Source organism: Abramis brama (assembly GCF_963993115.1).
Source record: "Abramis brama genome assembly, chromosome: 8".
In the NCBI taxonomy this organism is placed as follows: Eukaryota; Metazoa; Chordata; class Actinopteri; order Cypriniformes; family Leuciscidae; genus Abramis; species Abramis brama.
The window spans coordinates 37077242-37100963 of NC_139970.1; the positions used below are offsets into that span (position 1 = coordinate 37077242).

The 23722-nt window shown below is 35.8% G+C and overlaps 1 protein-coding gene across 4 annotated transcripts in view; it reads right to left on the reverse strand.

The window, feature by feature from the left end:
- The window catches only part of tfpia (tissue factor pathway inhibitor a), a 29145-nt gene extending 15132 nt beyond the window's left edge, over positions 1–14013 (reverse strand). For 2 of the 4 annotated variants that reach the window (XM_084122855.1, XM_084122854.1), the window contains exon 1: positions 13802–13997. In XM_084122855.1, the coding sequence (XP_083978981.1) occupies positions 13802–13889 (88 nt within the window). In that variant the 5' untranslated portion in view covers positions 13890–13997. Of the gene's footprint in view, positions 1–13801 lie in introns of all 4 variants that reach the window. The other 2 variants (XM_084122856.1, XM_084122857.1) reach the window with 2 other exon arrangements.
- Between the last annotated feature and the right edge of the window lie 9709 nt (positions 14014–23722).

Sequence of the window (23722 nt, forward strand, 5' to 3'; positions counted from 1 at the left end):
ATAAGGGATTATTTCCTTAGCTTCTATACATAGCTCACATACACTTCCATTCAAAAGTTTGGGTCTTTAGACTTTTTTAAATAAGATTTTGTAATGTTTTTCTTTTGATTGTTGTGTAAGGCTAAGTATTTATCAAGCTAACTAGAGAACTCCCTTGCCTTACAAAGTCATCAAACACATGATTCAGCTAGTTTGGTTCAGTAAACTTGATGACAAGTACTCCAGTCTTCAGTATCAATGTTGAAAAAAGTTGTGCTGCTTAATATTTTTGTGAAAAAAAAATAATAATAATATTAAAAAAAAAATATATATATATATATATTTTTTTTTTTCAGGATTCTTTGATGAATAGAAAGTTGAAAAGGACAGTGTTTATTTGAAATAGAAATATTATGTAACAGTCACTTAAAGGAACCGTATGTAAGAAATGTATTTCAATTAATCATAAAATGGCCCTGATATGTCACTAGACATTAAGAAATCATGTTAATTTCAAATACTTATATCACTGACAACAGTGGCCCGGCCAGGATATTGTCATTTAAAAGTGAAGTTGCAGCCCTCAACTGATGTTGTCATGTTGTGTTTTGGCCTGATGCTCCACCCTCCACCTATCTACCAATCACGAAGTCAGTAGTGTTTCGGCATCCGGGTTGCCAGCTCTGCTCTAGTTGAAAGCTTGTAGGCCTTGTAGCAGCCTACGTTCCTGCTGGATCCTGCAGCCTATCTGGCAACCTTGAGTCAGGGGGGAGGGGGAGGGGATACACCACTCTACAGTAATTTGAAAGTGATTGCAGTACCAGTTTTGGCCACAATCTTACATACGGTTCCTTTAATATTTTGCTAATCAATGTTTTGTTACTGCCACTTTTTGAACAATTTATAGCATCATTGTGGAATAAAAGTATTAATGTCTTTTAAAAAACATAGTGATTTAATCTTTGAAGACTTTTCACAGAATTTGGGGTTTTGCTAAATCTGAGCACAGTTGAGACAAGAGACTTTTTTACTCAAGTGGAAAAAAAGAGAAGCAAGAGATGCAAGTCAAGTCTAGAAATAGATTTCATTTATGATTTTTATTTCCTAGGAGCTACTAAATACTGAGATCAAAAATATATTTTTTTTCTTCATAAAAGAAAATTTCCAGCACAGCTTGAGAAACTATTTATTATTTATTATGTTATTACTTTTTATATATACATTTTATCTTATCATAAACCATTATGGAAAAAATGGTAAAAAATGCTGAACAAGATAATTACATCAATTATGTAAGCCAGAATTCCAGAGGACCTGTTTTTTTTTTTTTTTTTTTTTTTTTAATTTCCATTGATACAACAACTTTTTAAGACAACAAGGTTGTATAGGACCTTTAAAATTTAACTTTTTAAATGTATCAATTAAACATGCAATCCAGTGTATCATAAAAAGGTTTATTCAAAACAATAGCTGGCCCTGCAGAATTCCCCCCAAAAGTTATGTTAATAATGGTAAAAAAAACATGGCTGGCTGTTAAATTTTCAACCGCCAGCTGCTTTTTTAGGCCAGCATGAATTGTCTGTTCTGCTTGGCTTCAGCCTCAACACACCTCAATTTTGATAGTGGTCAGAACAACCTAAACTGGTTCTTTGCCAAACTCATTGCCAATGCTGAGCTTGGGCAGGTTGCCCCATGTTGAGACTCAGCCCTTTCTTGTTTTTATGCCTGTTTGAAAGAGGAGTGTTGATTTTATCACAAGCTGGAATTCAGCACATCGGTCAGTATCTGAAAAGAGTAAAACGTTCAGGAACTCTCGGTCTGAAGAAAAACACAATGCATGTAAATATCTGTTTATAGGTGTCAACGTGTCATGTTTGTTCAGGGTTTGCTGTTAGTTACCTTTGCAACAACACAGTGATTCATAATACCGTCAGCAGCGTATCTACAGTAATGCAATGCCACTGTTGGGATGAGTGGCAAGGTATTTGTCATTTGTAAATAAGTAACCAGTGAGTCCGTTTTAAATTCAGACCCTTTTCTTTATGTGACATAATACTTTCCCTAATCTCTGATTTGTCAGAAAAATATCCCTGGTACACGTGTGTTAGACACTATAGTCAAAGAAAGAGAGGTTTCATAGCCAGAGGATATGATTTTAGCAGTATGAGTCATGCTTCTGATTTAGTCAGCAAATAGAGTCCAAAGTCTAAGGGAACAGTCACTCAGATGGCAACAATCACTAACACACAGGAAACCAAATGGCCATCCTTCTACAGTACATACATTATATAGATATTTGACATCAAGTTACAACATTCAACATTCTGTTGATTTAATAAAATGGAACTAAATCAAGAACTTGTGCTTGTTAACTTGGTGTAAGGTCAAACCGTAAGGAAAAGGAAAGGCAAGGCAGTCTGGTTCCCGTGATAAATAGCAACATGGCCTTTCACAAAATCAAACTGTTGCTCCTTAAAAGGTCCAATTGTGTAATTTCGGTGTCACCAAACTGAAGTGCATTTAACAAATGTTTAAAGGGGGCATGACATGGATTTTTTTTTTTTTTTATTACTGACTAACGTCATATGAAATATGAAAACGTGCATATGAAAAAGTATCAATGTCCCCTCACTATTGCACATGAGTAAGAACATTAAAACTGTCATTTACAGACAAAGCATTATGAAATTGTTTACTAATGGTTTGTGATGTACTGCAGCTGATGTCAGATCCAGTAGAGTTGGCTGCTTCATCTTTAAACAAAAGTTTCTTTGCCAACTCTCCATTACACTGTTCATCATTTACGAAACAATCTGCAAATGCTCCATTTGACTGAAGATTACTAGGGCACATGAATAAAAAAAAAATATGTGCATAGATACATAATTTATAAAAAAAAACACTGAAATATTCCATAAAAAATAAGAATTGTCCATTTTGATTTAATGGTGACTTTAAACAAGCAAACATTCCTTTACTCTTTCATTTGTCATATGAGCATATGGTGCGATGTCTATTTGTGTCTTGCTCTAGATGCAGTCATATTCAAATGCATTTCACAGATCCGTCAAAATGTCACAAATCCCACAATATCCAAACGAGCCGTTTTTGGATCTTGGTTAAATAATTACTTTGTTTTTAATGAGGAGGACGATTTAAGCTTTGAAACTTCCAGAATGTTTTAATGGTACAAAAACAACTTATACTGTATGTCAAAAGATCAAGAAAAATGTGATTTCTCATGTCATGAAATCTTTAGGCCACAGTGCGTGACAGTGAAGTTAATTATTTGTTACAATTTTATTTTTATTTTTTCAAATAAAGTTTCTATTTATCAATAGAATAGAATAGAATTTCTGAAAAAAGGTATCAATTTTATACAACTGTTTTCAGCATTGATAATAATAAATGTTTCTTGCAGCAAATTATTTAAAAATATATCAAAATAGAAAACCAATGTTTTAAGTTGGGATAATATTTCACAATATTCCAATTTTTACAGGTTTTTTTGATCAGATAAACGCAGCCTTAGTGAGCATAAGAGATTTCTTGGGTGTTGTCTGGTTATCTTGATAAATATTACAACACAACCTTGCACAACAATCAAACTCTTGCTCAGTTAAGGTCAAATGTGTAATTTCTGTCACTGAACTGAACTGCAACAATAATGATTGAGTTCTAACTGGTTTCCAGAACCCTTTTGTGCACCACAGGTTGAGCTGGAAAGTGCCACAGAGCTAAAATGGTTACCCTTTTTAAATAGCTTACAAATACATTTTATATAATTTACTTACTTGTCTCTGTAAGTTAAAGTGGGATTAAAGCATTTTAACATGGAAAAAAAGGAAAACGATATGGGTGTTTTGATTTGGTTATCTTTTGCACTGACTTGTAACCTAGCTTTGACTGTTTTCACTTTGCTGTTGTCAGGTGTCTTGGCTTGATCCACGTTTCGGCCTGTTTGCCAGTGACATTGCAGATCGTCTTTGTCTACAAAATCCTTTGGTTATATTTGCAACACCTTAAAATCCCAGATAGGTCCGAACTTGTTTATTCTACTACCATTCAGAGATAACAACAATGGGTGACCTAGTAAACCATGCCGTGTCGGATCCCATGAAACTCTTGTGGGACAGAAAATCCGCCTCGCTGTCACCTCGTGCAATTATCTGAGGTCTGCAGTTCAGGGCTCGCTGAAGCAAATAATCCCATACACCCCATTAATTATTGTCAGGTCTGCAACTGACTGCATGAGAGGATTCTGGCTCTTTAAATGAGTGTGTGGCCACCGGTCTGCTCGACCATATGGGACACCTGATGTAGACATACGTAAAACATAAGGCTGCAGAGGGAAAGATATCCAACAGCATTGCATGGTATGCTGTATAGCTAGTTAACCGCCTAAAGTAAAAGGCTTATCTGGTTTCTCTCTGTCACTGCAGTAAGTCTGTACACAACACAGAAAATGTGAAATTGAGAGCACTGATTAACCACCACAAGGCTGTTGATGTAAATGTGCCAGGCAGGAATACATGCATGGCTTCTGGATGTTTAGAGGCCTCATGTTAAATACTAATTTGAAAAATACAAAGATATTTAAGCTCATTGTTTGTTCAACCTACGGACATGTTTGGGAAGATTTTTAAAAGCCATTTTAAATTTTGCCATATCGCCCACCAATGCTAGTTTTCATCCGAATAAGTTAATGCAACAGATCAAAGAAGGTCTTGACAAACTGGGAGACCTTTTGACTGTTCTCTACACAATAATTATCACCATGGGAACAGAGTCATGAAACGAGTTGATACTCTTGGGCACAGAATGTTTGACTAAGTCAAAGAAAGAATTGAGACATGCCTTCTGGCACTTTTATGTACAAGGCTAATAAGATGTTGCATGATAAAAGCATGCATTTCGGAATCAATATCAGACATTTTAAAAAGGGGACAGATAAATTAAAGTGGGAAATCACAATATGATAATTTAAGGAAAGGAAGTCATGCCCTTTATTTAAAATGCCACACTGCCTTATTGGTAAAGTATTAGCTGGTCTTATTGCTCAGTAACATGCATGCACATTATCTGGACCAACCTACATAATTTGGGGTAATTTTAGGTAAATAAAAAAACAAAATGATACCATTTTGTAAAATATGATACCATGTTTTGAAATATGAAGCATAAGCTTAACCAACAGTTTCTGTCTTTCCACATTCAAGTAGATAGGACCTGTACTTGCATGCCTATTGCGATAAAATAGCTGCCAGGGGGTGTTGTTAACATAGCTGCCAAATTCACTGACTTGCCTTAAAGCAACTTTGGATATTTTTTCATATTCTTTAAGATTTGATACAGATGGCTGTAGGCCGACATTAACTCATATACTCACACACTTGCTTTTAAAGGTTTATAAATGAGATGACATAATGCACTAAAACACAAAAAAAATGTATCCTGCCACAAAGAAGTCTAATAATCCAGTGTAAGAAAAACACAAGAGAAGATATGACAGCAAAGGTTTGTTGATAATATTGATAGAACAGCCAACATGAGTGATTCTGACATTAATCTTGTGTGTTTTGCATGCAAAATCCATTCAGCATTAAAGCTACTCAACCATGCTACTGTGTATCGCTATGAGTGACAAACAGCCCAGAGGGCATTTGCAATAAATTAGTCTTGATAAGTGATCTTAAAGCAGTTCCTTTATGATCAAACAAGAAGACAAAGAACAATGTCAGAACGTGCCTTGACACAACCCTATTGCTGAGCTGGTTTGTAATGAAAGCAAACCAATGATGTCATCTCACGAGGACTCATTGTGGAAATTTTGATACATGGCATACATGATGAGCAGGCCCAGACAGAATCGGCAGACTCTTTTTTTTTTTAATGTGCTGATTTTAAAGGAACATTATTTTGAATTCTTTATTAAAATGAACCCAATATGCAAAGTGTGGGCATGTGAGTAACCGGATGCATGATGAATTTAGTTCTGTGGAAATGTGCTGAACTTTCTGTGGAGTTCTGTGGGAACACATTCCATGTGGGCCTGATGATAATTCTCACTGAACCGCTGTCTTAGGGGCCCTACACACAAGGGAAGCATTTGTTGAATAGGACCTGTTAAATATGTTTTAAAGGGATACTCCACTTTAAAATGAAAATTCTGTCATCATATTCTCACCCTCATGTTGTTTCAAACCTGTATGAATTTCTTTCTATGGAAGTCAATGGTACCAAAAACTGTCTGGTTACTGACATTCTTCTAAATATCTTACTTTCTGTTCAGCGGAAGAAAGAAATTCATTCAGGTTTGAAACAACATGAGGGTGAGTATATGATGACAGAATTTTCATTTTAAAGTGGAGTATCCCTTTAATGGCAGAGCGGTGTAAAGTATCTGAGTAATACTTACTCTTAGTAGTACGTCACTACTTAAGTATTATTTTGGGGAATCTGTACTTTACTTGAGTTCTGTTAAAACCAAATATGTTTACTCATTTTACTCCATTACAATTTCATCCATTCTTAAAAGTAACAAAGCACATACTGTATGTTGTACACAGTGCTGGGTAGTGACTGATTATATGAATAAGGATTATGTAATTAGATTCCAAAAATGTTGTACTTGTAATTACATTGTTTTAAAATGCTCATAATTAGATTACAGTTACTTTTTTTATAGATGACATGATTACGTTATTCATGTGATGCAATGGCATTAAATTATTCATAATCTCTAATTCTTCTTTTTACTCTTTATAATTCTGCTTTCCAAATTAATTTCCTATTGTGTGTCATACTGTTTAGCTTTGACTATATTCACAATATGCTATGTCATGTAAATAAACTTGTGATGCTTCTAAATTTGGGCACAAAAGCACCTCTCAGTTACACCATGTATGAGATTAATAATTATGCAAATTACTAACCACTGCTGATATATAGCTGTGAAACATGCAGTGACCTTCACAAATTATTGATCTAGACTAAAGTCTGTACATAAATATTTAAAACCTGGAAAACGTTGAATGTGTAATGTCATTGCTGTTTTCATGTTTATTATTGTTTGTTCATGCAGGGATTCCTGAGATTTTAAGTTAATTTTTCAATCATTTAACACAGTTCTCTGGTGTTGGATAATGGTCACATTGACATTTTTTCTTCAAAAAAAACATTTATTTTATATTTCATAGCTTTTGATAAACTCATAATGCCCCTGTGCAGTTCTTTCATTAACCCCAGTTTGGGAACCCCTGCCATAATGTAATGCTTAATGCATTTCATTTTGTTGATAACAAAGTATTTAAAATATTTTCTTTCTCTTTGTTTTCTGTTTATATATGGCACACAATAATCCCATTCAAAACTAAGTGATGAACAAGTTAGGTCAAAAGTAATCTAAAAGTAATGTTTTCTTTTTATATATGATACACAATAATCCCATTCAAAACTAAGTGATGAACGAGGTCAAAAGTAATCTAAAGGTAATCAGAAAACATTACCTAAAATGCGTAATTATTACATTCCTAACTACAATTTTCAGTAACAGACTACAATTTGCAAGTAATCTACCTAGCACTGGTCATACATCACTATGACTTAAATCTCTCCCAAATTTGATAATTAACAGCCTGATCTCACGGCAATTTGTACGAATTCTACGAGGTGGCTAATTCGTACGAATTCATACGACCTCACTCATACGAATTAGTATGATTTTTGCTAAATCGTACATATTTTACGAATTGCCCAATTCGTATGAATTCATACAAATGACCTACCCCTGACCCCGCCCCTAAACCTACCCATCACGTGGGTTTAGATAAATCGTACAAATTCGTATGAGTGAGGTTGTACGAATTCAAACGAATTAGCCACCTTTTTATCGTACGAATTCGTACGAATTGGTCGTGAGATCATGTTGTAATAAACATGTCATTTTTCTTTATCATAATGTGACTAAATAAATGTAACTTGCCTTTTATGTAAACGGCCAAGTACTACGGAGCCCCTAAAGGGACATGGTGGTGGAAAAAATTTGGGATGGGAGAATTAAAAAAAATAAATTTGCGTTCCCTCTCAAAGCGTTCTCACGCAAAACCTTTGCATTCCCTCGCAAAGATATGAGTTCCCACGCAAAACCTGTCGTGAGCTCAGACAGACACTTCCTGTTTAATGTCCTGCTGGCAGTGTTTCAGCAGTACGATTTCTATAACTTAACATCGCACATCCTGCAACGTGACTATCGTGGATGCCCACATTGCGATGTCGATGCTGAAACGATAATATCGTGCAGGCCTATTTGTCACATTTGTAAAAACCCTTGCATTCTCCCTCTACGCTCTTGTGACACACTATTGAAATCAATGTATTTACAGGATTCTGTGACGTGGTATAAAAGTATGCAGGCGCCTTTAATCTCATCCATCTTTTTACAACCCGCACAAGGTTACTCTACATGTCTTGGCCTTTGAACACTGTTTGAGCAATACAGCTCCCATATGAACACATTTGAGAATAATGATTTTTTAACCATGTAAGTCTATATTGAATGACATCAGTCTTGCATGGATTCATCTGGAGCAAATGTGTAAGCAACGACAGATGCAATTACAGTCTCTGTCGTAGTCCAATCAAAAGAGCACGCTTCTCCCTGACCTCTCCTGATGTTTCACTGGAACTTCAGATATGGCACTTACAGACCATTTAAAAGTCCCTTAAGGGAGGAGCTTTCTGCAATTCTGCGAAGAGTCTCAAAAAAACACTGAAATAAACCATTTGTCTCGAAAAAGGGTCAGACCTCAGGAAAAAGATAGAGCTATCGGCTCAGAAAAGCCTTCCTCTAATGACTCATTCAATGAGGCATGACTAATAGCTGTATATTTAACCCAGAAAGAAAAAAAATTAGCGAGGATTATGCGTCTAGCAGATTAGGATGGCTTTGCAGGGTTCAGTAAAATTTCATGATGAAAATTAATTTCCAAAAGATATACAGAGCCAACGACAACTCTGTGAGGCTGAAAGTGTTTCTTAAATATAAACAAATACAAAACCCTTCAGAATGTGTTAATTCACTAAGGCTAACCTATGTCATATAGGCTAATATTCAAAACAATGTCAGTTATGTCATTAGCATAACGAGAATTCATTATATGTTTGTTCATTGAAACGGTTACTAATAAATCACTGGTTCACACACTGTCGAGCCATATCAGAAGCCTGATCTCTGCATCGCACCATTCTTGAGAATGGAGGTCGCATTTGGTTGTCTCTTTATGTGAGCTTCACAGCCGATACTAGAGTACAGCCCCATTATTCACAGAAAGGAACATCTCTTACACTCCCTTCTACATTTTTCAGGACTAAAAAGCATACGTGTCAGAAGAATCTTTCAAAGGAAATTGAACTGAACTATTTCTATGCACTATGCCTGGTGACAACAGGGGGAAAAGAGAAAATATATATAAAAATATATATACAGTATGTACTATTAAAAAAATAAAAACAAAATCACCAATAATCCCAATTTTTCCAAAGTAATAAAAACAACAACTTGGTAACTAGCCATGTTTTGGATAAATCATGGTTACATTTTGTCTTAGGATATTATTCTGGTACTCAATCAAGTTTATATATGGGCTTCTTAACCCATATTTAATCACACTGTAGGCTTCAAAGGAAAGCAGCATCACTTTAAAGCAAGTCAAAGTAAAATCTGCCCAAACATGAAGCAAGTACAATGTCAAGCAGGCAGATTTTTATAACATTACCATATGCACATGCCCGAGTTTTGCAGTATGCATATTTCATTCCACCCATACGTACACCAATCTATTTTTAAAGATCATTTAATTAAAACAAATCCTTTCATCATAACAGCAACAGTGTTGAGTTGAGATTGTGACCTCCAAGCATCCAGAGACGCTAAAGAGATTTATGGAGGATTGAGAGCCAGCATATTGATTGGTGCAGTTAAGCAGATCTAAAAGTTCACAATGCATGGACTGCAGCCAAGAAGAACAAAACATTTCTTCGGCATAAGCGGTTTCCATGTGCAAATTATTAAAGAGCTATGGCACCAAGGGGCGGGTTCTAAGAAAATATTAGATCAAAACAAATTAATCACATTTTACTGAAGTTATATACCAACCATAATGACATCTATTGTCTCTCTACCTAAAATCTAAGAATTGCATATATTGAAACATGCAATTCTTCATATATTTCATATATTTTAGTCAGGGTCCAAAATTAAAAAAGTTAATTACAAATGGATGGCATTCTCTGTGCTTATAGCCTATATAAAATAAGAAATAAATGTCTTATAAATAAAACGCCTACTGAAAATGAATTAGAGTTTATATATTTTTATATATAAATATATATATTTTTTTTTATTTATTAAGAGGCAGTATTTGCTAAACATTGACTCACTGATTTTGGTCTGAATGACTGACATGAAAAGGAACTGATTGATGAAATCTTTGCATTTAAAGGTCCCGTATTATGCCCCTTTTCACAAGATGTAAAATAAGTCTCTGATGTCCCCAGAGTGTGTATGTGAAGTTTCAGCTCAAAATACCCAACAGATCATTTTTTACAGCATGTTTAAATTGTCATTTTTTGGGTCACAGAAAAACGCGCTGTTTTAGTGTGTGCCCTTTAAATGCAAATAAGCTGCTGCTGGACGACCCAGGGGGCGGAGCTTCATGAGCTCGCGCTCAGTCTCTCAGGACAATTTCATCTCACGGAATGATGATAATATCAGAAACTCTCAGTAACGGTGTTCATTTCTAGTCGGACAATAATGCCTACAGAGTCAGAGTGCTGTATAGAGATGAAACAGGTATAGTTTAGTAGTTTAATTACGGTTATTATAACGTATTTGTCATCTGCTTGTATGTATCCATTATTTATTAATAGCCTACAAGTCTGCTGTCTGAATGATGATCAAACCATGGGCGAGGCTAGCCCCTTTTTAGGGGTGCTTCAGCACCCCTAAAAAGGAGCTCAGCACCCCTAAAACTTGGAGTAAGAAATGTTATTATAAAAAAAAAAATTCGTCTTTGACAATGTTAAATAATGTCCAAAACATACTCCGTAGTTTGTGGTTTAAAATGTATGTGTAAGGATGAAAATGAAAACATCCCCGCTTAGCAAATGGTGTCATCCTCTCTTCTTCTACTTCTCCTCTGTACCTGCACCGCTCAGCACGGCCGTCATCCAGCGCGAAACACACGCAGAGTGAGAACCAAGGCGTCACTAGGCCCTTTTTAAACTTCTGCCTAGCCCCCCTAAACATTTGTGATTAAGTGTAGGCTACACAAATGCGTGTTCGCAGAAACTGCTGTGCGCGAATTTTAGCAGCACGACTGACGCTTCAGTTTACGGTCAAGTGCGAGTTAAGAAGATGTAAGTAGCTAAACTAAACATTTTATATTTGACAGTTTTTTAGGTCATAAATGTTAAACGAATGACAAAAATAATTAGAAAACTAATAAACTTTTGTCTAATTTCGCCATTTTGAGCTGAAAATAGGCCTATATAACGTGTAATTATGTCATTGTGAGGGGACAAGAAACATTAACAAAGCCGTTTTCATAGGCACAAGATTAATAATGCATGTGTACATGTTGAGAATTAATATAATACAATTTATAGCCTTCAGTAAATTAAAAAAGTTCAGCTTTTAGGAAGGGAAGAGACAGGGCAAGATCAGGAGACTGAGAGAAAAAGACAGAGTGATGGAGATGAGGAGAGAGCAGGTTTTAAATCTGTTTCTTATCCTTTTTTGGCCTTCAAACGTCTTGAAATGCACATATCAGAAATAAAAATGTTTAACCCCATAACAGCCTCAAGTTTATGACCTCTTTGATTATAAAGCCCTGTCTACGGCCATGTATTAGGCCTAGATCAATAATGAATGTGTACATATTGTGAATGAATTTAATAAACTTAGTTACCTAGCTTTCCTGGTAGCTTTGTCTGAAAAAATGATTCATAAATCAAGTTCAATCAGTTGACCCTATGTTTACTTTCTTCACTGACAGACAAAAATGAAAAGCCTATATTAGTCAAAGCAGCTTTAGGAGGGGAAGAGACAGAGCAAGATAAAAACAAAGAGAAAAAGAGTGTGATGCTGATGAGGTGAGAAAATAAACAGCTGCCCGCACATGGTTTTAAAGCTATTGTTATCCAATTTCTTTGGCCTTCAAAACATCTTAAAATGCACATATGTAGATCAGAGAAATCAAAATTTTCTCGGGGGAGCATGCCCCCGAACCCCCCTAAATACCTCACATTTGGTTCCTCAGTGATTATAAAACTGTGCCATATGCATATTGCTGGATGAATTAATGAAACTAGTTAATAATGAGCATTAGACCATAAACTAACTTTTTTTTTTTTTTTTTAATCATACCCTCATTGGGGGCTGAGCCCCCCTAAAACGAAAATCCTAGAATCGCCCCTGGATCAAACGTATACTGATGAGTTTAATAAAGTTTATTGTACATCACACAAAAGATGAAGCGTCAGTTTTTCTTCAGAAAATCACCATAAGAGCTGAGTAAACACAGTAAGTTATAAGAAGTGCTTAAGTACATAAACGAATTTCGGTAGAGTTGAGGGAGCATTCCTGTGGGCGGAGGTTAGTCAAAAAACGGTTCTAGTGACGTCATTAAAGAAGGAAGTAGAGGGATGTAGTCCAAACGAGCCGTTCGTTGTAGGTGACTTCTGTTAAATAAAATATCTCGCTTGGCATTGAACTTTAAGCTTTATAATTTTACAGATATTATGTATGCTCTAACAGCAACATTACACACTAACTAAAGTTTAAAACATGGGATCACGAATAACGGGACCTTTAATGATATTTGTTGGTGTCAACAATTTTAAAAAAAAGTCAAGGAATACACTAGTAGGCTACAGTAGCCTATATCTAAAGCACTCTTTTTTTTTTCTTTTTTTTTTTTTAATCAGATTTCCTACACTTAAACTAAACTAAGAACATATAAAATTACATTTAGCTATTTCCTCTTATAATATAATCAAACATTACATAATTGCACTAGCACAAAAACTATAGCCATTCAAATCTACAAGACATCAACTGACCCTTTGTTTGCATTGCAGGGATTAAATACACCTACCAATAATAAGTTAAATATTAAATTCCAATTCCCAAAAGTTAAAATGTCATCTTCCCATGTTTATCACAGCAGACAGAACAAATGTGGCACAAAATGCTCGTTTTAATGTCAAATCCTTTCAATCCTTGAGTTTCATCTCCCTTAGAAATTGTGGTTGTAAATACACACAGCCTTTGTTGACAAAAATAAATCCTGAAGATTATTTTGGATTTAACCATCAAAGTTGAGCTGAAAGTTTTGAGCCACCACAGCGCTTGAACTCTCAATGGCGGGACACCTCAAGAAAGTCTACTTAGTATGCAACCCTGCAATCTTTATAATCCGTGATCTAAAATATAAACTGTATAGCCCATGTCACGTTAGATTCAAAGCAGCTTTGTGCCTCTATAAACACTTCAAAAGGTGAATATTGCGTGATTTGACTTTCATTTCCTTAACGGTCGTGTGAGGGTAAAGTTACAAGTTCTGGCAGCAAATACATTATAACTATAACACTTGAATCATTATTGTATTAAAATCGACAAATAGAATAGCACAGTTGGGTCTTCTGTTCTTAAAATGCTTGTAGAACTTCTAGAAGTGCTCCATAAAGCGGAATATTCCCTCCAACTTTGGAAAAATGAACTTTAAAATTATAATCATGAAAAAATAAAATAATAACTCACACTCACCCCTTGCAAATTTCGTCAAACATACTCCAATAAGAGGCAGCAGAAGCAGCAGTCTACATGACAAGCTCAGTAATGGAGCCATTCCAGCAGGAGAGGCAATCACACGCGCTCAGAGAAATGTGGACTAGTAAGTATGCTGTAGTTTAGTTTGTGGCTCCAAATAGTCAACTACTCCAAGTAGTCTATTCATTGACTGCGCGGTGATAATATCACCCACTTCCGGGTGACCGTTCGGTCTGGTAAAGTGTTCTAAAGAATTTCATGATTCTGATTCCCTTTAACCATTTACGATTCTTTTAGTAGCCTACTTTTGAAGAAAAAAATTCAATTTCTTATTGTATTTAGCCTACTTCCCGCAGTAGTCTGTTGCTACATTCATTTTAGAGTTCAGAATAGCCTAAATAACACATCATAACAGTAGCCTAATATAAATAATTCAAAAGGTTATTTTACAGACTTTTTAATGACTCTTAAGCATATGCAGTCAAATTGTTCCTAACTATAGGATATACAAAAACAAACAATGTGATAGTAATTTATTCATGTTTTTAATAAAAATACTGATTGCAGCTAAATGAACGTGTAGGCTATAGGCTATCTTTAAGTTCTCATGTAGAATAATTTATTCAAGTGTTGTGAGCCGTTAGTTCTTGGTTCATTTCGAGTCATTATAATTTAATAACTCATTAATAAATTATCAACAATAATATAACTTGCGGTTATTTAAAAAAAAAAAAAAAAAATATATATATATATATATATATATATATATATATATATATATATATATATATATATATATTCTCTAAAAAGAGCCGGATCTTAAGAGTCATTCTTTCGGGAATCGAACTACACTGGTCACGTCGTATGTTTTGATCCACTTAAAAATATCCGACTCAAAAGAGACATTTGTTTGGGAATCGAACTACGCTAGTCGCGCTGTAAGTTTTGACTCACATGAACAAGTTCAGAGTCATTTGTTAAGGAATCAGTCCTCACTGGTTCTGCCTTAGATTTTGATTAACTAAAATGAATCAGCTCATAAGAGTCATTCAAAGTCACCCCCCCCCCCACCCACACCCCCACCCCCACCCTCACCCCCACCCCCACCCCCACCCCCACACACACACCCATGATGGTGATGATAACCCTGAGGCCATGACACTCAGCTTACAGGAACTGGATTTGTATTCTTTAGTGACTCACTGCTTTTGCTTGGCCTTTTGAATAGATGGTCTGTATCTGTCTTTAGGGGAATTATGATTTAGAGGAAGTATTAAACTTAAATGAAACTTAGACATTTATATACACAAAAAAAAAAAAATTATAAAGCACATTTAAGAAATCAGCTGGTGTTTGCCAAAGTGTTGTACAACACAGGGTCACAATAAAACAAGTAAAAACATATGATGTAACATATAACAGCTATAATATGTCTGGGCCTTCCTCATATGGGCAATTATTCCAGAGTTCCGGGGCAGCAACCGCAATAATACAGTCTCCCCTGCTCTTCGACCTTACTCTTGAAATGACCAAAAGCAAATGGTCGGCAGACCTGACTGCTCTTGATGGAGCATATACGGCTGTATTAAACCCGAGAGATATTTTGAAACACAGACTCTAAAATCTTAAAGGTCCCATTGCATGAAAATTTCACTTTATGAGGTTTTTTAACCTTAATATGAGTTTGCCCAGTGGCTAGACGTTTTGATGGGTGTAAACCAAGCCCTGGGTATTTTTGAGAAAATGAAAGCTCAGACGGGCGAATCTAGAAATCTTCCCCTTATGTCATCATAAGGGGAAAGGTCACCTCCCCTTTCTCTTCTTGCCCGCAAAGAGAATTTGGCCCGCCCATGAGAAAATGAGCTGCGCGAGCACGATATTGTTTTTTCCTCGAGAGACATCATGGCTTGCAAACGAGCAAAGCATGGCAGTTGCTCAGTGTTTGGATGTACAAATGAACACAAAAGTATTTTTTTAGTTCCTTCATCCGAGCCTCTGAAGAACCAGTGGGTTATGTGAATTTCTGATGTGTAATTGTTCAAGTTCAGACAGATAATCTTTCTCTCAAAGTCGTTCAATAGCCTACTGTTTATGCATCAGTAAATCAAGCCAGTGACTAAACGATCAACTTCACGCCGTTTCTCTTAGTAGGATGAAAATAATCTTACTTAAACTGTGATTAATAAGCGATCAAAGAACAATCCCTTTCCAATCACCCAAGCTGTCAATCACATAGCGCGAGTTTATCTGGACACTTGCCAAAACTCGTTATGAAATCAATGACGCTGTTACGCTGCACAGCGAAGCTCTTACTGTACTTACCTCATGTTTGCATTGGTGAAATCATTAGTGAGAGTGCAGAAACTGCGTTGCAATGATAAGATCTTCATTCACGCGATCAACAGGCTGTCATCTGCTCAATGCTCATCACTGCAACCTTTTATGTGATGGGAATAGATCTAAATACTTAAACTTCTCACGATTCGTTAATCCCGATAGCTGTAATAGTAAAAACGTATAATAGCTGTAATAGTAAAAGTTTTCGAGAGAGTTCCACATGTAATGCTAGCTATTTCATATGCAAGCATGTCAGCCAATCACAGCAGTGGGCGTTTACACTGAAGTCTCGCAGCAGACACGCCCCTTCAAACAGAGCGTTCAAATCAGAGGCTAAAATCAGGCTAGGAAATATGCCTTTTATTTCTAAATTATAACAACTTTTGATCTAAAAAACATACTAACATTATAAGGGCACCCCAGGAAACATTCTAAAATAATAAAATAATCCATGCAATGGGACCTTTAAAATCAATCGTAACATAAACTGGAGGCCAATGGAGGGAGGCCAGTATGGGTGAACTGTGTTCACATTTGGTTTTAAAGTGCCCAAATCCATATGCTGGGCTTCACAGGCATCACTAGGGCCAAAAGCAATGATTTCAATTTTTAAAAATTAAGACCATCAAGGCTTAAATATCCTCAAACCACTTCAACAATGGTTTTAGAGAGTTTGTATCTTTCCATTTCAAGGGCAGATAAAGTTGCGTATCATCTAACAATGAAACAAGATGCCTTAATTTTTAAGAATAGACCCTAAAAAGTATAGGTGCAAATGTTGCAGTGATATCCAAAGACAATCACCTAAAGAACTCTAATGGATTTTTATGGGCCAACGTATTTATTCAGCAATGGAAGAAAAATAATGTGAAGATTGAAGATTGGAGACACTTTAAAGGGATAGTTGACTCAAAAATCGTTCATCTTTGGAACTCAAGATATTTTTAATAAAATCTTAAATCTCTCCTCCATTGACAGTCTATGCAACTTTGACGCTTCAAAAAGTTCATAAAAAGATCATAAAACTAATCCATATGAATTGAGTGGTTTGGACCATTTTTCTGGAGTGACTCGATCATTTTATATTATGAACAAATTGATTCAGGCTTTTATTCACATATAAACATTGGTCAGCAAACATAAACAGAGGCTCAACCGAACCTGCTTGAATGACCATTGGTTCTCGCACATCAAGCAAAAACATGCATGAGCTTTCGTTTACCATAACTGATGTGTGAGTTGTTGAATGTTTATATGTGAATAACGACATGAAGGTGAGTAATTAATGACAGAATTTAATTATAAAGGCATGATAAAAAAAAAAAAACATTAAACTGTGATTGTGCATGTAGATAAAGAAAAGTTAGAGTTTACGTCCCGTTCAGGGCTAATATGAGTTTGTAGATTTGGATTAGCACAACCACAAGTTCTGTGTGACTTTGCAAAATGGGAAAAAAATGTGATTCTGATTTGTGTGTAGTTAAGGCATGAGGTTAAAAGTGTTATTCTGCTCTGTGTGATGCATTATTTGAACAGTCGAGAGTGTATTTTCTTTTGGTTGCCAGATCTGTTTTTGTCTGCCTGTCTCTGGCTGTGTTCCTTTTTTAGTTCCTAGAGGTCTGGTCTTCAAGGTTTCTATTTTGTCAGATAAATAGACAGACTGCATATTTGTTGTTTCTTTCTCAATTTTGTGTTTTCATTTTGGCGATAGAGTTTTTATACTGTGGCTGATCCTGGCATGTTTTGATTTGCGACCTCAATACCAACCTTTTTTCATTTAAATTTAAAAATAAATAAATTTATATGACTAATCAACCATACTTAGTTTGGATACAGCAACAAAAGTTATTTCTACTGGTCAGATTAAGTAGAAATAGCTTCTTAATGTAATAACTGCACATATATTCTAAAATGGAAAAGTGAGAACTTTTCTTTGGCCTTGTTGTTCCCACGATACCACAAACCTTGCTTTTTTCATTAGCCTCAAAAAATGCTTATCAAAATATTCCATCTCGATTCAGACCCTTATCCCACATGAAATATTATACTACTATCATAACATCTCAATGCAAAAATGAAAAATGTACAGACGTGAGCTTGATTTATACTTTATGGTCTCAGGTGCCTCTCATTACATCAGCAGGAAAGTATTAAATGTTCCACCACCGTCACTCCTGATATTATAGAGCAAAATATAGCCAACTGTTAAAATTACACTGCCCTAGATAGTTACTGTATTCAGATAGATAGACAGACAGACAAACAGATGTTTTTAGTGGAAGTGATCACCTCACCAGATGTTATTGAGATGTGGTTATTCCGCAGAGAGATGTAAAACATTCTGGATGGTGCATATCTGGATAATGTTTTTGTGGATGCGCCCTCGTTCATCTCAGATGGGTCCCACAGATTGGTGTTTACGTGAAAGCAGGTTTGAAAATATGATTGGGGCAGGCATGCTCTCATTCCCCTGTGCTGTGCTGGCTGATGTTGCCTGGAAACAGATGGAGAATCACAGTCCATCATGCATTTATGGTGGCGATTACCTTGAATATAAGCCTGCAAGGCCACATTCAATTAGTCTGCAATCACAATAACTTGGTTTACTCCAAGAAATGCACCAGGTAAATGGACACTTGTAGACATACTGCTGAGAATTAGTCAGTAAGAAAATGTAGCCTTTTTAGCTGAAATTGCACAATTAAAAAAAATTGTCTTTGATCCAAATTATTTGCATTGTATTTGCCACCTATCCTCACTATCCCTTTTCACATCATCGGTGTTAGGGGTAACGCAAGTTACGTAATCAGATTACTTTTTCCAAGTAACTAGTAAAGTAATGCAGTACTTTTAAATTTACAAAACAGCTGAGGTACTTTTTCAAAAAAGTAACTCAAGTTACTTTGTTTTCCCATTTATTGACTGACACCTCTCCTGTCCCCATGTTGAGAGAAATCAGGAGTAAGTGCAGAAGCTTTGTGTGGGCTGTGTAAACAGGATGGTTATTGTAGTTCTAGACTAAATGTGAGCAGGCATTTTCTCTTCTCACTTGCACAAAAACAGATTCAGTATTCCTGAAAATGAATAAAAACTGTGAATCCAGAATTGCTGTTTGAGCTGCGCCCTCTACTGTTCAGACATGAATTTGCATTTCCTTCAGCCTGAGGCTTATTCATATATATATATATATATATATATATATATATATATATATATATAATAAACAATTTATTTTATATATATATATATATATATATATATATATATATATAATAAACAATTTATTATATATATATATATATATATATATATATATATATATATATATATAAAAAGCAAGCGAAAAAGTAACGCAATTAAAAAAGTAACAAAGTAATGCAATTTGTTACTTTTTATGGAGTAATACAATCTTGTAACACATTACTTTTAAAAGTAGCTTTTCCCAACACTGCACACTAATCATTATATGAAAAGCTATGGCAATCTCTCAGTCTCCCAAATCACTCTCCACTAATAAAAAACTTTACAGTTGTACAGTGAAAACAGAAGATCAAACACTTGAAATAATGTTTCAATTCACAAAAATTAATTTCATTTAAAAGTGGAATATTGTGATTAATAGTTTTTTAAATGGGTGCTATTTGATATTGAATGAGAGAATCACCTCTGAGTGTCTGAAGGTCATTCTATTATTTGTGTTAGTTATAATAAGCTTCCTCTGCAATCATTTAATGTCACAGTATACATGGGCAACTTGGGTTACATCTCATTATGCAATGCATTGACATTTACAAAAAAAGTCTGAGCACAGAGACTGGAATGTTTTTAGTTTGGTAAAAATGGTAAAGTGACTATAAGGAAGGTTAAATAACTTGTCGACTCACTGTCGATGAACATCGTTTAGAGACAGATGCAAACATTTGCACTGTAATTTAATTGTCAAGTTGACCTTTTATGCTTGCTGATATAAAGGAATAGTTCACCCAATAATAAAAATATAATAATTTATAATTTATAATATAATATTTATAATTTATAATAATAATAATAATAATCCCTTGCAGTAATTTTGAGTGGCAATAGCGCGATATGCGAAATGTATTTATTTATTTTGATTTATTTGTTTCTATATAAATAAATGTTACGATGTGGTCAGCATGCACAAAAACGAGTAAATTTTCAGTAACCAATATAACCGACACAAACTCTGCGCATTGAGGCTGTCACTCAGCACGCAGTTACATTGTTACAATGGACTATCTTTGAGTGAGTCATTAAACCATTCATTCATTCAATCATTCATTCATTCGTTCATTAATCCATTCATCGAACACGTTCAAAAACGCTGATTCATTAAAAGATAGTAATGAAAGAAAGAAGGTGTTAATTATTTTTTTTAACTTTGAGCTCCACTTTTCAAGGCTCAGCTGACCAGCAATGTGTCGTATGGGTGAAAGCTGATAGAGATGGCATTGATTCAATGGGTGACTCGCTTGATTTTTGTTTCCCGCGGCTGACCAGCGCTGTCGCTGATGCCATTCATCATGGTAAATACCCTTAAACGTTAAAAGGATGACACGACAAACATTTCGCTTTCCTTGGACATGGCAACCTTTTCACGAATATGACTTTGACCTCAAAGACAGACGCAGGTAATCGCACGCGCTCAGTCGATCTCTCTCATTCAATCAATAGCCGCGTTTCCACTGTCGGGCCAGTGCGAGCCAGGGCTTTAAACGGGCCGTGCCGGGCTAATAGCCTCGGGCTAATAGCACCGGGCCTGCGTTTCCACTGTCGGGCCAGAAGCTCCACAGCGCTTTACTAAAACACGCCCGTAACACGCCTCTCTGGAACAACGTCACACTAACCCATCATTTCACCAACAAATAGAAGTTTTATCAGAAAACTAATCAGAAATCACTGGAAACAGCGTTGAAAACAAACATGATAAAAGCGGCCGTTTGCTGGCATTTTTGTTGTTTACTTGAATATTTAAAACCCAGCATCGATGTTTTACCACAGGTTTACAATAAAAAGTGATACACTGATCATAATGAATTAATTGATGTCAAAATTGCACATAGTCACTCAGAAATAAATTACCATTAGGTCTATTTCACAAAAGAAAGAGGAGGTAGAGGACACACTTACTTCTTCAGTCGCGTCTGTTTCTGTTTATCTGGTAGTTACAGGACATATTTACATCACATTTAGAAAGAATGATAATTTCTTCAAATATATGCCACCAAAAATACGACCTGAGGAGCTTTAGGCTTGATGGTGTTTTAAGCCCCCAAAGGCTCCCTTAGAGGCAGCTAACCCTACCCTCAACCTTAAACCTACCCATCCTCTCGCTGCCTGGAAGGCGCCGTTGGGGGGCTTAAAACACCAAAGGCCGAGCTGCAGCACTCTCTCGACTCCCATACAGATATTTTCAGTCAGAGAAACAGAGGAAGCTCCCGAAAAAAAGTTGCTTTATTTTATGATAGTCCGGCCAAAGAGACGAGACTTAGGCTACTGACAGATAAAATAAAAACATGACTGTGATAGCCTTTATGATTGGTCTGATTTCTTCAAGCGTTCGTTCACTATGTTTTTTTTACTATGCTTATCTTCAAGCGTTTACTATGTTTACTATGGTAATGGTTAGCGCGCATAGTCTTTTGCATCACAAACAGAAGGCATTCAAACATGAACGCGAGTTAAATTATTTTAAAAGTCTTTAATGCTGACAGAATCATCCGGCGCTGCCGTCTCCCGACTCAGGTGAACTCCTCCTCTGTTCGTAACCACTCCTCTAGCCCGAGCTGGCCCACTTTGGCCCAAGGTATTCGACGGGGACAGAAATCCTGGCCGTTGGCCCCGAGTAAGCCCCGATCAAGCCCCGGAAGTGACAGTGGAAACGCGACTGGCCCTGGCACGCACTAGCACGGCCCGGCCCTGGCCCGACAGTGGAAACTGTGTGTTTAGGCTTAAGCGCAAATCCACGAAGCCTCTGTACAAATCACCATGATAAAAACAGTCTGGTTATCATTATTAACTTATTTAACATTCAATACACATGCACGAAGTTCAATAGCCTTATGAAAAAAGAAAACACGTGAATACCGCGGTTGCTGCAGTTACTTGCATTTCTCTGGTTGGCTTGTCAGTACTACAATATTGCAGTAATCTCGACAGCCCTAAACCCTCTTGATTTTGTCTTAGTCAATATTTCATCCCTGTCTAAAGATAATCAGCATTTCCTACAGAACATTAATCCACTGACAAAAGAGGGCCTGTGAAAATGAGAACTGACTATCTCTGAAGTGTTGTCTCTGTTAATGCAAAATAGTGCAGCTAACAGTTTCAGGATGCCACGCAATCAGACTCAACAGCAGCTCAGTACACTGAGATAGAGGACAGAGTGTCAGATCAAGTTATCCACTTATCTATCTTACGGAAAACAAACTGCTTCAGGTCACCTTGAACAATGGTTTGCACAAAGCAAAGTATCGTTTTTCCATTTGGCCCTCGGATACACTTAGGGTCCTGTGATTTCCTTAAAGTAAAATTTGAAAGAGAGAGTTAACTGATTAACATGTATTTGGGTCTTGTGTTCATGTTATGTAAAAAGCCTGTAGGGTTTAATTCGTTGCCAATTATCCTATACAGGAAGTTGAGAACAAAGGCTTGCTGCCATAATAGTGATTCTAGCTTAAAAATCACTGATGAATCTGAGAGGATGGCTTGAAGACACATATTGGACGAGAGACTTATAGACCAGTTATGTTTAAAAAAAATTTTTTGCAGTTAATAAAGAGACATAATTATATTGTAGAGTGTAAAACCAAGCTATTTTTATACTATTATGTTAATGTTTTTACATTAGCTTTTATGCTGAATAACTGTATAATACTCAAAATTAGAAATTGTGTTTGGAATACACAGTATAGCATCTGTTTTCAAATACAATCTGCTTAAGTGTACACACGAGACTCGTTTGATGCATGCATTTGCTTTATATATCTGTTTTAATGTATTCATATTTGTTTGTAACATACTGTATATTTAGCCCTGTTTTCACATTGCTAAATAAACAGTAATTTCTCAGTAGAGACCCCAAGAGAGTCTGCATGTGCTTTACACAAATGTGTGAAGTCTCAAAGACTGCAGAAACAGGCATTAATTAATCAAGGATAGAGACCATAAAAAGAAAGATCAAGGGAATTGTGCCCAAAGTAAAGGCTATACCTCAATATGAGTTTGTAACCATCTTTTTTATTGGTAAGTTGTACACAATATTGAAGGATATTGTTTAAACATTTTTTGTAACATGAATTTCTGTATTTTATTTTATCTGTAAATACCATAGATCTGCCTTTACTGCCAGTATCATTTCACATCATTTTCTAAATTGGAATTGTCCAAGTTACATTTGAAATTGTGACTGATAATGTGGAAACCAGAAACCTTTAGCCTGTAACTTTAAGCCTAATTCTTTCCACTGAATAAAGACTGTTCTTGTGAAATTTACTGGTAGAGCAAAAGTCAAGCCAGGATATGTGTGGTCATCAAGCTCAAAAAAAGTATCCC